This window comes from Martes martes (genome assembly GCF_963455335.1).
Source record: "Martes martes genome assembly, chromosome: 5".
Classification (NCBI taxonomy): Eukaryota; Metazoa; Chordata; class Mammalia; order Carnivora; family Mustelidae; genus Martes; species Martes martes.
The window spans coordinates 88,350,277-88,365,677 of NC_137892.1; the positions used below are offsets into that span (position 1 = coordinate 88,350,277).

Sequence of the window (15,401 nt, forward strand, 5' to 3'; positions counted from 1 at the left end):
CCAAAGGACTTTTGTTTTATAAAATCAAGCAATAAATATTTCCTTTCTAGAATTACGTAGTCATTATTAAGGCACTCAGTGAACACTATGACAAGCATTCTTTTCTAAAGAATCATGATTGGATCAATACACAGTTGGAGAGGAAGAAGAAAGTAACAAAGTGCCTGGGTGAATTACAAATATTCCAGCTCTCTAGAAGTTATTTTATTCATGCTCTTATACATCACACTTTATATGTAAGGAAATATCCAGTCCACAAAGTTATTGGCAGACAGTGGACTACCTAAAAAGTAAAACATCAACATTGATAGAAAAAGACTGCTCAAGTGGATGACTGGAATGGCGCAGTATTCCTGCATGTATCAACAGTTCATCTTTGTTACTGTCACTCATTTAAGTTTAAATATTTGGTGGCTGGAGATATTTTTCTGTGTTATTAGCTATATTTATCCTTTTATTTATATATATTTTTAAAGATATTATTTATTTATTTGACAGAAAGAGAGATCACAAGTAGGCAGAACAGCAGGCAGAGAGAGAGAGAGGGAGAAGCAGGCTCCCTGCTGAGCAGAGAGCCCGATGTGGGGCTTGATCCCAGGACCCTGAGATCATGACCTGAGCCGAAGGCAGAGGCTTAACCCACTGAGCCACCCAGGCGCCCCTTATTTATACATTTTTTAAGTAGGCTCCATGCCCAACATGGAGCCCAAAGTAGGGCTTGAACCCACAACCCTGAGATCAAGACCTGAGCTGAGGTCAAGAGTTGGTCACTTAACCAACTGAGCCACACAGGTATCCCTGCATTTTTCCTTTTAAAGAATTTTCCAACTTCCAGACCCATTTCCTTTCAAGTCTACTCAAAATGTGTTTTTCAAACAATATCCAACTCCCAAACTTCAGGCATTACTGGTATTCTCATCTCTCTTGGTTAGAGAAAGCAATGAAATAAAAGAAATGTTATGAATTTTCTTGATAGGAAGAGAGTTTATACACTAAGTGTTTTGATACCTGAAATATTAACATTATAGCACACCAATATTCTCCCTTAAAGTTAACTGCATTTTTTTTTTTAAAGATTTTATTTATTTATTTGACAGATAGAGAGATCACAAGTAGGCAGAGAGGCAGGCAGAGAGAGAAGGGGAAGCAGGCTCCCCGCTGAGCAGAGAGCCCGATGCGGGGCTCGATCCCAGGACCCTGAGATCATGACCTGAGCCGAAGGCAGCGGCTTAATCCACTGAGCCACCCAGGCGCCCCAAGTTAACTGCATTTTAATTTGCATCCACTGTGACTTTCACAGTGCAAAGACGTGCATTCCTACTAATCACTTTGTCATCAGTAGGAACTGCAATCATATTTAGTGCCAAAACACAGCACTGAGGTTTTTCAAGCTAGCTCTAGGACCAGAAAATCCCATTATTTTGTTCTATTATATATGAGGAAGAAAATAACCATTAAAATAATATATTTGAAAGTGATCTTTAAAATGTTAAATATATATACATATAAATTGGAAAAGTGAGTTAAATCTTTGCCCTTATGTTGAACTGTTCTATGTTACCACCCAATTCATACACTAGCAAATGTATTTATTATTTCATTCAACAAGCATTTACTAATCATATCTCATATATTGCATTCCATCATGTGACAATATTAAATATGCAAAATTGTAAGGCATGTTAATCTATTTGCAGTTAACATTATTTGGAGAAGAATAACTTATAACTCAGTTTTCCCCTATTACCTGGAATAGTAAAACAAGGAATCTTCCATTCCCTTTCCTAATCTCTGCGTACCTCCTTCCCTTGTATCCATGATCTCTATGAGAAGTCAGAAAGTCATACTGTAAAATTGCTGAAGATTGTCCTCACACTATTCAAAAAGTTTCTGAAATGTAAAGGGCCACTATGAATACATTTAAGTATTTGAATAATTTAACTTTCACTAGATGTACTATTCTCAAATACGGTATTTACTTATTTCAAAGTATACTGCCCTCTAAAATAATAAGAAAATTAAGTCTAAGTTAAATGGATTTTGAATGGCAAATTTGAACACACAACTGTTTCTGATGTAACAGTTCTCTTTTAAGCACTGAGTAATATATGGAATTTTGAATCGTTATATTGTATACCTGAATTGAATATAACACTGTATTTTAACTGTACTGGAATTACAATTAAAAAATAATTAACTCATCTTTTATTTTTGTGAAATATATCAATAGAAACACAAAATTAAAGGTTGTCAAGTCCTATACCCAATAGTTTTATATTCTATCAATACAAATATGTGTTCTGAGGCATGCTTATAATTTCCATATACTTAGAAACACTGTGTGGAGCTATTAGCTATGTTTTAGAGTGTCATTCTCAAAAAAGACTAGTTTGCCAAAATGGCATTTATTTAAAGTCTGACCTAGAAAATATGTAGCATTTTATTAAATGGTGTATCACTCAAGATTTAATTCAAATGCCATCTCTACCACCATGCCTTCTCTGATTCCCTCCTCCATTCCCAGATGTTCTCTCACAGTCTCTCTCTCTTCTTTGAACATCCATTGCAATTTATTTTTACATTTTTTAGGTTATCATCGTTAAATCGTGTATTATTATAGTTTGAGGAAATATCTCATCTTCCATGGTATTATGCTTATGTTATGCAAAGAGTATTACATATTTTTCATTCTCACTTTTGGTATCAGAATGCCTTACACATATCTGTTGCTCAAAATATTTTTTTGAACGACGGATTTATGCTTTAAATAATTCCTTAAACCAATTCCCAAAAGGAATTAAAGACCTTCCAGGTCATTTATTACCCGTACCAAAAACTGGTGTCTTCTTTCTAATTTTAGACCTTTACATTATATTACTTTTATTGTTCTTTAATGGGTTTGAATTTCTTACCCTTGTTTCTCAAAAATAAACTATAAGCTCCCTGAGGTCAAGGACAGTCTTTTATTATTCATATACTCCCAGAATTCTTAGCACAGGGGGTGCTAAGCAGGAGTATTCAATTCAATGGATTAAGTGTTGCCAAAGACTCACCTAAGAAGCGTTTCAGAACATAGCAAGCAGTCACCTCCTGGCCAATGGAATCAAATCCCTCCAAATTTGCTTACCATGGCATTGACATTTAAGTGATCCCCCTTCCTATTCCGAATGTGAATGCAGGAGATTGGCAAATTCAGTCCTACCCCAGTAGCCAGATTTCTCAGGTCAGCAGCACTGTATTCCCCACGCAACAGCAAACTGTTATTATCAGAACCAGGTCCTAGAGAGGCCCGATAGAGATAGGTCTGAGAAAGTCTCTCAACTGTAGTGACATCTATTGTGGCTGATGTCCGAGGATTTGAAGCCATCTTCCTCCCATACCTCAGTTTCTCTGGAGAGCGACAGCAGCTTTGAGAACAACAAACTGGGCTCTGGTTCACCTTGATACACACAAAGAAAAGTAAGCACCCCAGAAATAAAAAGGAAATACAGGCCAGAGCAATCACTAAATACAGGTTCTGGGTAGAAAGGTGGCCTCCTGTTTCCCAGGTATCTTCAAAGTCTGGAAGGACCTGAGGAGCAGAGTTGCTCAAGAGTATACCCAATGTGACGGAAGAGGAAAGTGGTGGGTCTCCATGGTCCCGAACCTCGACCACCACCCTCTGCTTAACCGCATCAGTGGGAAGAATTAAGCGGGCAGTTCGGAGTTCTCCCATACTGGCTGAAATTCTGAAAAGCCTGGAGTCAGAAGCCTGAGAAATATGGTAGGAAAGCCAAGCATTAGAGCCACTGTCTGCATCCTCCGCTACCACTTTTGTGACCAAGTGTCCACTCCTGGCAGAGCGGGGCACAATTTCTACTGGAACAGAGCCATTCCTGGGCACAGGAAACAAGATGACTGGAGCATTGTCGTTCCTATCTATCACAAACAAATTCACGATCACTGTTGCACTTCTGGGAGGAACACCACCATCCCGGGCTTCCACTTGGAAGTGAAACCCCCTGAGCTGCTCAAAGTCAAAGGAAATTTTGGCAGTAATAGCCCCGCTGGGTGATTCTACTGCCACCAAGCTAGAGACTCTCTGCCTTTCAGAGATAATATCCAACAACTCATAGAAGACAAGGCCGTTCTTCCCCAGGTCGGGATCCTGGGCAAACACACGGCCTAGAGACGCCCCAGGACCATTGTTTTCAGCCACAAAAAGTTCCTGTTGTGGTTGAGCAAAGCTTGGTGAATTGTCATTCACATCAGCAACAGACACAGTCAGTGTCCTGCGGGTGCTCAAGGGGGGTGAGCCACCATCTGAGGCAGTGATCAGGACCTGGTATTCGCTGACCTGCTCCCGGTCCAGCGGCCCATCAGTCAGCAAGCTATAGTAGTTGTCAAAGGAAGCCTTCAGCTTGAAAGGGCCTCCGCTGGACATGCTACAGATGACCTTACCATTGGGACCGAGATCCTCATCCCTGAGACTAAGGAGAGCAATCACTGTGCCAGGGGGAGCGTCCTCAGAAACCGAACTGGAGAGAGTCAGGAAATTGACCTCAGGGGCGTGATCGTTCACATCAGTCACTTCCACCAGCAGTTTGACAGTACTAGCTAAACCGAAGGTGCCCTCATCCCTCGCCTCAATGTACGCCTCCAACAACGTTTCAGGCGGACCTAGAGAAGCAGCTACTCGCACCTCCCCATTTCTAGGGTGCACGTGGAAGTGGTGTCTCAGCGATGCTCGCGTGCTGTTGCTTAAGGAGTACCGGATTTCCCCATTGGAGCCTTCATCCGGGTCCGAGGCCTGAACTCGTAATAACACAGTCCCGTTGGGGGCAGTCTCTGGTACCTTGGCGCGGTAGACTGTGCGCTCAAATACAGGCGCGTTGTCGTTTGTGTCCACCACTAGGACGGTAACGTGTGCGTCTCCGGAGCGCGCCGGCTGCCCGCCGTCCCTGGCGGTGAGCACCAGCTGGTGGGTGGCGCGCTGCTCCCGATCCAGCGCTTTCTCTAATACCAACTCCGGGTATTCACTGCCGTCCACCCGCGATCCCATGATCAGGCGAAAGTGCTGGCTGGGGCTCAGACTGTAGCTTAGGACCCCGTTGCTTCCCTCGTCAGCATCTTGAGCACTAGGGAGGGTAAAGCGGGCTCCGGGCATCAGGAACTCGGGGATGTGCAGCTGCACGTCGCCGGCAGGGAAGAGAGGCGAGTTGTCGTTGGTGTCCACGACGTGAACTCGCATCGTGTGGAGCTCCAGCGGGTCCTCGAGCACCAGCTCATAGGTCAAGACGCAGACAGCTTTGGTCTCACACAGCCGTTCGCGGTCCGCCGGCTCTAGGACCACCAAACTACCGCTGGCCGGATCCACCCCGAAGTAGGTCTCGCGGTGGCTGGAAAGGAAGCGAAAGTTCCTCAAGGACAGGGCGGCCGCCGACAGCCCCAAGTCCGCGGAAACATTGCCTACGGCTACCCCCCGCACGGTCTCCTCCAGCACTGAATATTCCAGCTGTCCGGCGGCAGAGCCGCAGGAGACCCACAGACACAGAACCGCCACCCTCCAGCCCAGCATCCTCCCTCTCGGCGTCCTCGCTCCACCAGCAGCGACCCAGGACCATGCTCCGGACTCCCGGAAAGCACGAACGGCAGGAAAGAGCAAGGGCCGGCTGCCCGCCGCCGCGGGCTAGAGGTGCCCAGACCGCCGACGTTCGGCCGCCTGGACGCACTGGAGTTGTCCGGGGCTGGCCGGCTGGAAGCTCTGCTCGCCGGACTGGAGGTGCGGCAGCCGTCTGGGAAAGCGGAGCTGGCGGGTGCGGAGGAGCGCAGCGCCGCCTAGGGGTGCAGAGACGAAGTAAACGGCTCGGGCTAGGGAGGCGCCGTCTCCACTCGCCGCTAGCTGGGATCTCTCCGAAGTCCCGGCGGCCGGCGCCGGGCGGGGCACGGAAGACGCGCGGAGAAGCTAACCCATCTTCCCTCGAACGGCGTTTCTAAGGACAACGCCCTAAGGCCGGCCTCCGCGTAACCTCCACAGCCGCCGCCTAAAGACCCCGCGTAACTAGGGCTGAGCTGGGCTGGGCTTCTCTCGCCACGGTGTGACAGCGGAACGTCCAGTCCGGGGCTAGTCCCGGGCCCTCGGACCCCTCAGAACCCCTACGGTGCGGGCGAAGAGAGCGGAACTGCCAGAAAAACCGCGGGGCGGAGGCGGAGAGAGGCGGGATCCGAGCCACGAATGACCACGCCTTCGAAGCTTAAGGAAACAGGAGCCCCCAACCTAAGGGCTGAGGGGCATCGCATGCTGGATTCCCAGACTCTCCGCGGCGGGTTAAAGCCTCTCCTGCACCTTCTTTTATACCAGGAGCCAAATTTTCAATAGAGGCGACCAGCGAGGGGGCAAATTGGGAAATAGATGCCTCCTCAAGCTTCCCTGGGACTCTGGCTTTTCGAGGCACCCAGGTGGGCAAGCACAAGGCTTACAGTTTGGCTTTTTGTGGGTCAGCGGTTTCTCTTTCCCCAGGAGGCCCTGGGGCGGAGTGCCTCACCAGCCGCCCTTGACGCTCTGGATGAGAGAGGTTAGAAACCAGTCAATACAAGCACCTGAAACTCAGACTGACACTCATCCCCAGCAGGACGTGAGAAGTGGAGTGGGAAGAAAGTCACTGAGATACTCTCCAGAGTGTGACCAGGAAACTAGTCTGTAAATTTACTCTCTGTAGATATTTGGAAAATAGCATTGAGGCAGGGTAGGAACTGACTAGCTGTCCATACGTTCTCCAACTTCCTTTTTAGGCCGGTCTCCTGAAGGGAAATCGGGATATTGATCAGTTCTATGAAAAACATCTCCGAGCTATAAGAAATATCTCCAAATTTCGCCTTGCACCCTACAACCAGAGGATCTCCCTGAGCGGGAGGCGATTTCCCTGAAGGGGAGGAGAGCTGAAAAAAGAGAGTGCCTTCAAATGACTATTAAGTACTGAATTTCTTAAACTTCTTTTAATACAATTGCAGGGTCCAAAGCCGCAGGAACCAAAATTTGAAAGACAAAAGCTGAATACTGATCAAGAATTGAAGCTTTCACTGGGATGTTCTTTTTTTCTTTCTCTTTGTTTCTTTTTAAGGAGAGAGAGGGAGGACACAAGCAGGGGGAGCTAGCAGGCAGAGGCAGAAGCAGGTTCCCGGCTGGGTAAGGAGCCCCCTGTGGGAATGGATTCTAGGACCCCAGGATCATGACCTGAGTGGAATGCAGGCGCTTAACTGACTGAGCCACCCAGCCTTACCAGGGCAATGTATTTTCTGCTCAGAAAACTGCCTAGAAGTGTTGATAATTATTGAAGCTGAAGCTGGATACTAGGGAGCTAATTACACAATTCTCTTAACTTGGGTATATGTTTGAACACTGTTATAATAGTTTCTTAAATTGCTGATTAAAATGAGGGGTGGGGAGGCAGGCTGTTTTAGCATTCTGGCTTTAAGACTGTAAGTGGGATTGGTAAATTCATTATGCCACTAAGAACCAATCACCTCCCTGGGAAGAGTACAAACCCAAACACTTATCTCTTCCAGGGAAGCAGGGCAAGCAGCAACATAAGGCAATTTAAGTAGTAAATGTCCTAGACTAATTTGTCTTTATGAGTTAAGGAACCAAGAAAATCATTGACGCCAAGTCTTGGATAAAATCAAAGCAGAAAACACGTCAGCCCCGTTGAAGTGTTAGGTAGAGCTGTAAGTATAGCCATCATGCAGAATGCTCATTAGGATGTGAAATAACCCATAAAAATTAAATTTATTCACCAAATTTCAGAATCAGAATTAATTATCTACTTCAGTGCCAGAGATTAGGATTTGCATTTCCTCATTTTCATTGAATGCTGCCAGCTAAGCTAACAGCTTTGGGGTGCAAGGTTGTACTTTTCACTTTTCCATTAGCAGCCCCTGAAATACATCTGGAGAGACGCACTCAACTTTTAGAAGGCCCCTGATTTTAAGACCTGCAATCAAGTTTCCAGTTATATTGGGTTTGGGATTTCCGAGCTCTGTCTAGGACAGTATGTGTGGGTGTGGATTAGTAAGTGGGGAAAAGGAAAAACTCATACTGAGAATCGAATGGAAAATCTTGACAAAAATTCTTACCCCTACACACACCTCTCAGACTTCTGGCTTCCCCTCTCTTCCCATTTCTCTGTCTAACCTGCCACTGATGATTATTTTCAAAGGATTTAATTTCCGTCAAGAATAAGTGAATAGCACTCACCTAGTGGGATTTGTTCTGTCACCTGCCTCCCTATCTGTAGGCATAACTGGGATTTGTGGGAAAGCAATATTCAGGAGATATTTGGGATATTTAGATATCCCGAAGATGAGGATATCTCAAGAGTCTTTCCTTTTGTATAAGATAACTAGGTGAACACTAAATCAACGATCAGTAAAACTTCTCTTTAGCAAACCTAATATTTCATTTTGCCATTTTATGCCATTTGCCATAGTTTCCCCTAATTCAGACATTTTCGATCTTTACTCAAGTACAAGTACAACTTTAAGTGGACTCAATACAAAAACAGTTTTGATTTCTGCTTGGGTTCTATTGCCAAGACATTATTATAAATCTCTCCTAACCGAGCTTAGCCTTAAATTATAGATTCAAGAGATTTCTAGCCATAACGCGTAAGCTCCTACCAGAGATCTTGCAGCCAAATGAGAAAATAGTAAATCTGACACATACCACAAAAGTGACGAGGGATAGAAGCAGAAAAATGTTCACATTTAACCCAGAAGACTGACCACTAGCCTGCATAGTATTAATAAGGATCAAATACATCCTTAAAGGGTCTCATTACTGCCTGTATATCTCACTGTTAGTTAATATTTTTTTAAAGATTTTATTTATTTATTTGAGAGACACAGATCATGTAGGCAGAGAGGCAGGCAGAGAGAAAGGGGGAAGCAGGCTACCTGCTGAGCAGAGAGCCCGATGTGGGGCTCGATCCCAGCACTCCAGGATCATGACCTGAGCCGAAGGCAGAGGCTTTAACCCACTGAGCCACCCAGGCGCCCCTCACTGTTTGTTAATATTAAACTGAATGATAAGCACAAGAGAAATCTTACAAAAGTGGTGTTATGAGTAGAAATTCAAAGAAACATTTATGATTTAATACTCCCTGCATGTCCTGTCCCCCTTGAGCACTAAGCATTTATCCACCAGCTTCATACAGCAAAAAGTGCAACTCTTTCTGCCCATGGGTCCTGTCCCATACTACCTAAATAAATTACTAAGTTACACCATATTGTGTCTCAAGAATTTCTTGGCCATTGTGCTTGATGACCTGCAACAAAAGGATATTGTTTTTAAAACAAAATTAAGATTTATTTATTTATGAGAGAGAGAGCACAAGCAGGGACAGAGGCAGGCAGAGGGAGAAGCAGGCTCCTTGCTGAGCAAGAAGCCCAATGCAGAACTTGAAGCCAGGACCCCAGAATTATGACCTGAGCTGAAGGTAGACACTTAACAGGCAGAACCACACAGGTGTCCCCAAAATTAAGATTTTAAAACACATTTTATTTTTTCAAAGGTTTTATTTATTTGAGAGAGAGAGATAGAACACAAGAAGGGGGAGCAGCAGAGGTAAAGGGAGAAGCAGGCTCCCCACTGAGCAAGGAGTCCAATGTGGGACTTGATCCCAGAACCCTGGGATCATGACCTGAGCCGAAGGCAGACGCTTAACCAACTGAGCCACCCAAGTGTCCCTAAACCAGATTTTCTTAGTGCTTAAGATTACTCCTTGGGAACATATTATGTACTTAAAGTAAATTTAAAGACAAGATATCAGTGTCACATTAAGCAAATTTTCATCCTGTAAAAGCTGATCAAGTGTCCAAATCAAGTCTTTTTTTTTTTTTATCCCAAATCAAGTCTAACAGAGTAGTTCTTTGGGGGTAGAGATCTACATCACTCAAATTTTGTTTCTTAAGTATCTAGCTATGCTCTGGGCACACAAATTAAGTGGCTAACGCACTCTCAATATACAACATCCTATGTTACTTTTTTTTTTACTTGCATCTTTTACCAATAAAACATTACTACAGAATTTCTTTCTCAAATTTCTTAAATTACTGTTTTTTTAAAAATTTTTTAAATTTATTTATTTGTTAGAGAGAGAGAGTGAGCGAGCACAGGCAGACAGAGTGGTAGGCAGAGGCAGACGGAGAAGCCGGATGTAGGACGCTGGGATCATGACCTGAGCAGAAGGCAGCCGCTTAACCAACTGAGCCACCCAGGCGTCCCTCTTTCTCAAATTTCTAATCCCAAGTAACTTGTTTTTCTCCATGACATAATACCATATAAAGTATCTTGAACCTTTCTTTGTGAATCTTCACTCTGACTCTATATAGTGTTTATGCACTACTTTTTACAATTACTTGCCAATTTTCCAAAAATTACCTTTTTTAAAGATTTTTTAAAAATTTTATTTATTTGACAGACAGAGATCACAAGTAGGCAGAGAGGCAGGCAGAGAGAAAGGGGGAAGCAGGTTTCCCGTTGAGCAGAAAGCCTGATGTGGGGCTCAATTCCAGGACCCTGAGGTCATGACCCGAGCTGAAGGCAGAGGCTTAACCCACTGAGCCACCCAGGTGCCCCGAAAAATTACCTTTTTCTAAAAATCTTTTTCTATTTCCTCTTCAAAGTGTAGTCCTCAGAACTTAAAGTCATACTCCAGGTTGGTCACATCTGAAGCAAAGAGATCTTTTCTCCTTTATAAGGAGAACATACATTAAGGCATGTGTAAGGTAGGGGTATAGGTCCTAGCAAGAATAGAAGAAGGAAAAGGAACAAAAAAAGCAGCTTTTTCATGCAGTCCCTTCAGTTTCCCTGTCTAGATCTATTCTTACACATGCCTTAATGTATGTCCTCCTTGTAACAGTCAAGAAGTTAATGATTTCTTCAGAGTCTTCCAGATAACATCCAAGGAGTGCCCAAGCAAGGTCATCATGAATGTTTTCCAAGACCACTGTCTTGGATGTCTAAGAACTCATCCTTGTTTTGGCCAATTCCTGAAATGTCTGAAGGGACACATGCACCAGACCACTGTCTTCAATCTAAACCCCAAATGCCAAGCAAAGATGAGACACTCTCCCTGTTTCTTGCTGAGTCTCCCAGACTGTCTGTATCTGCTCTCTCCACGTATCTTCAATAAATTCTGTTCTCACTTCTCAGGGCTCACATTTGATTTCCATCCTGCGTGAAGCCAAGGACCCTCTTGGCTGGTCCTGTGGGACCCTGCTCTGCATCCTTGGACCCAGCCAGCTGTATTACTTTGATTCTAAATATTACAAATCAAGGAATAGAGTCTAAAATTACATCTAGCTCTTTAAAACACAATCAAATACTTTTTCTCATGATGGATTGAAAACTAAAATTAATACCTATTTTTTTCTAGATGGTCTTAAGCCACAGATCAAAAAGTCCTAGACTTTTGTACTTTTTCTTTTTACTCCAATTTGCTGAATATTACTGGGTTAAAAGCCAACCTATCTTGTTCAATTACATAATATATTTAATCTACATTCAAATTTTGTATTGCACATATTTGGTAAGCAGTCACACTAGATCTTCCTCTGAGCTGTGGATGAAAATTTTCATCAAGTGTAGCTTAAAAGGAAGGCCTGCAATCATTACCAACTAACCCATCTGACATCAATTTATTAGATAGTGCTTAACCTGAAATAAAAATATGACAAAGATTCTATCAACATTCTCTTAAAAAAGACTCTACACAAATCTCACATTATAGTTTCAAAACATGCTAAACAAAATATTACTAGAGCATCATTATGATAGATGCTTAAAAGCAATTTGATAAAAATTTGACAGCTGTCACAAAACAATGACCATCTTCATTTTATATATATATTTTAAAGATCTTATTCATTTATTTGTCAGAGAGAGAGAGAGAGTACAAGCATGGGGAGCAGCAGGCAAAGGGAGAAGCAGGCTCCTTGCTGAGCAGGGAACCCAATGCAGGACTCGATCTCAGGACCCTGGGATCATGACCCAGGCCAAAGGCAGATGCTTAACTGACTGAGCCACCCAGGCATCCCCCATCTTCATTTTAAACAATAAAACACCAGAATAATTTCCATGAAAAATCATGAGCATAACCAGATACTTCAAGTCATAGTTATTATTCAATACTGACTTGGCTATGCTAGGCTAGTCAATATAAAATAAAGAAAATGTGTATGTGTGTTAGAAAGGAAAATAACATATATTGTTAGATGATAAATTTATAGGTAATATAATTTTCTACTCATGAAATCCCAGAAAAATAAAGAAAAAATAATTAGAACTAAAGGGGTTCAGTGACATGATCAGCTTTCATCTTTGATGAAACTCTATAAAACAAATGAACTTCAAGAATAATATATACGAAGAGAAGTTACCAAGTGCCATGAAAATTGGACCAAGATGTGAGAAAATGCTAAGAGTGAATTCGTCCCACTGGAAACTTGGGAAGAGCTGATAGACTGGAGTTTTCCCGAGTAGTGGTTCATACTGAAAAACAAAACGAATGATTCTTTGTTTGGAATGACAGGGATGCATAATTTGCCATCCCAAAATGTGTCTGTTTGGCTGGTATATTATTTTAGGCTGATTATTTTTTCCCAAGTTTTCATTTAAATTCCAGTTAATTAGCATACAGTCCAATATTAGTTTCAGTTGTAAAATTAAATGCTTCAAAGTTATATACAACAACCGGTGCTCCTCATAGGCTGGTTATTTTTAAGAAACAGAGGGCTTTTTAAAAAAATCTCCCCTCTAACTGCCTAAAATAATTTACAGGACCTGTTCCAGGAAGGGAGCTATCACCATAGATAACTGCAGCATAATATGATATGGTAGACAGGGAAGAAGCTAGCAAGGCCTGTTTGATCAAAGTCTTCCCAATGTCATATTTTTTTTTGGATGACCCAGCACACATTTGTTTACCAGACATTTACTCTTTCCATTCTTCCTATGAATTGCCTTCTGCCCCTTTGAAGACTTAGATCCTACCGTTTTCTCTTTAGTTCAGAAAGTCATATATGTACTTCATTTTGTTAACTGTCTTTGGAATCTCTAATGTTTATGTGGATTCCCCTGCATGTATTTAATCAAATTTTATTTTCTCCTGTTAATCTGTCTCATGTTAATTTAATTCTTAGACCAGCCACAAGAAGTTTGAAGGGTGGAAGAAAATTTTTCCTCCCCAGACTGAACAAAAAGATCTAGGTACATAGGCTGAATCAGGCAGGATTCTCCTATCATCCTATTTGTCACCACAAAATATAAGAGAAAGCAGGACTAAATGTGACAGAGAGCAGAAGCACTATTATTTCAAGAGTGAAGCTAAGGATGTATGTAGTAAGGTGAAGAGAAAATTCTGGATAACAAATTGCTCTGCAGCTGCCAATTCTCATCAGTTGGAGATATGCAGAAACTAAGGTACACACAAACCACTCTACCAAACATTAATAAGGATACCTTCATGTTAGTCCAGAGCTCTGCTGGCCCATCCATTTACATTCTTCACCTGCAGATAGCTAGTCTTAAAGGAACTACTTTCAATAATGAGTAGTAATCAAAACTAAGCCAAGGGGCGCCTGGGTGGCTCAGTGGGTTAAAGCCGCTGCCTTCGGCTCAGGTCATGATCCCATCGTCCTGGGATCGAGCCCCGCATCGGGCTCTCTGCTCAGCAGGGAGCCTGCTTCCTCCCTTCTCTCTCTGCCTGCCTCTATGCCTACTTGTGATCTGTCTGTCAAATAAATAAATAAAATCTTTTAAAAAAAAAAAACTAAGCCAAAATGGGATCTCCATAAATACTACAAGAAAGATTAGAAAATACACATGTACATCTGTCTCACTGCCAGAGTCACAAGGGGATCTTTCACTGTGAGAACTTGGTGAGATTCCTTACTACATCACCAGGTTCACTCTTGGGCAGAATTATCAGACTAGATATTAAAATAACAAGGTCCAACTATATGTCACCTACAGAAGGCAACTTTAGACCCAAAGATACAAATAAATTGAAAGTAAAGGATGGAACAACATATATTATAAAAATAGCAACCACAAGAGAGCTGCAGTGGCTATGCTAATATCAGACAACAATATTACTGGAAATAAAGAGGGACATTTCATCATGACAAGAGTTGATTAGGAAAGTATAACAATTATAAGAATATAGACAGTTAACAACAGAGCCCCCAAATACATAAAGCAAAAGCTAACAGAAATGAAAGAAGAAATAGACAATTCAATACTAAAAGCTGGAGATTTTAATACCTTACTTCCGGCAATGGATAACACCTAGACAGATGATCAGTAAGGAAATAGAAGGCTTTAAAAACACTGTAAACGGGACGCCTGGGTGGCTCAGTTGGTTAAGCAGCTGCCTTCAGCTCAGGTCATGATCCCAGCGTCCTGGGATCGAGTCCCGCATCGGGCTCCTTGCTCAGCAGGGAGCCTGCTTCTCCCTCTGCCTCTGCCTGCCACTCTGCCTGCCTGTGCTCGTTCGCTCTCTCTCCCTCTCTCTCTCTCTCTGACAAATAAATAAATAAAATCTTTAAAAAAAAAAATAAAAATAAAAAATAAAAAATAAAAACACTGTAAACCAACTATACCTAAAAGACATTTACAGAATACTCACCCACTGACAGCACAATATATATTCTTCTGAACTGCACAAGAACATTCTCCACAACAGACCACATGCTAAGTGTCAAGCAAATTACTGTGCACCAGGTATCAACCCCAAGGGAGGACTCTAAATACTTCTGCCCGTTGCATCTTGGCATCAGAGTTGCCAAGAAGAACACAATACAGTCAAGCAGGACAGAACAACATTGTATTTACATAGAGAAAAGACAGACCAAGATCAGCTTCAGTACTGGGCATCAGTACCCCATGGCCAGTGGGTTTCTCTGTGCACCCCTCCTATACCACAGTAGAAAGACCTTTTCTCCTCTTCACAGAGGACAGATATAACAGTGGGCTTGGTCAGGTGCCACATGATTCACATGCTCCAAGCAGAGACAAGAGCTTCAGTGAGCCTGAAAGAGGGAAAGATATTCCACACAAGATGATAAGACTATCACAGGCTGTGTAGACTCCATTTCTTGGTAAAGAAGTGTTCCAAGCCCAAGATCCACTCTTACATGACTAAGTGAAATCTGAAAGACTGCGCATGAGGGGTACCCGGGTGGTGCAGTCGGTTAAATGATCCCAGGGTCCTGGGATCAAGCCCCACATGGGGCTCTCTGCTCAGCGGAGAGCCTAGTTCTCCCTCTCCCTCTGCCTGCTGCTCTGCCTACTTGTACTCTCTATCTCTGTGTCAAATAATTTTTTTAAAAAACTTTAAAAAATCATTAAAAAAAAGAAAGAT

General features: G+C 42.8%; 1 protein-coding gene across 9 annotated transcripts in view; it reads right to left on the reverse strand.

Moving 5' to 3' along the window:
- The window catches only part of LOC308343024 (protocadherin alpha-C2), a gene marked incomplete at both ends in the record, with an annotated part of 206,533 nt that overhangs the window by 88,591 nt on the left and 102,541 nt on the right, over nt 1-15,401 (reverse strand). Inside the window, one exon of one of the 9 annotated variants that reach the window (XM_080803820.1) lies at nt 3,128-5,557. The exons of the other annotated variants lie outside the window; for them this stretch is intronic. Coding sequence (XP_080659946.1) covers nt 3,128-5,557 — 2,430 coding nt within the window. Of the gene's footprint in view, nt 1-3,127; nt 5,558-15,401 lie in introns of those variants that run through there. 9 annotated transcript variants of the gene reach the window in all.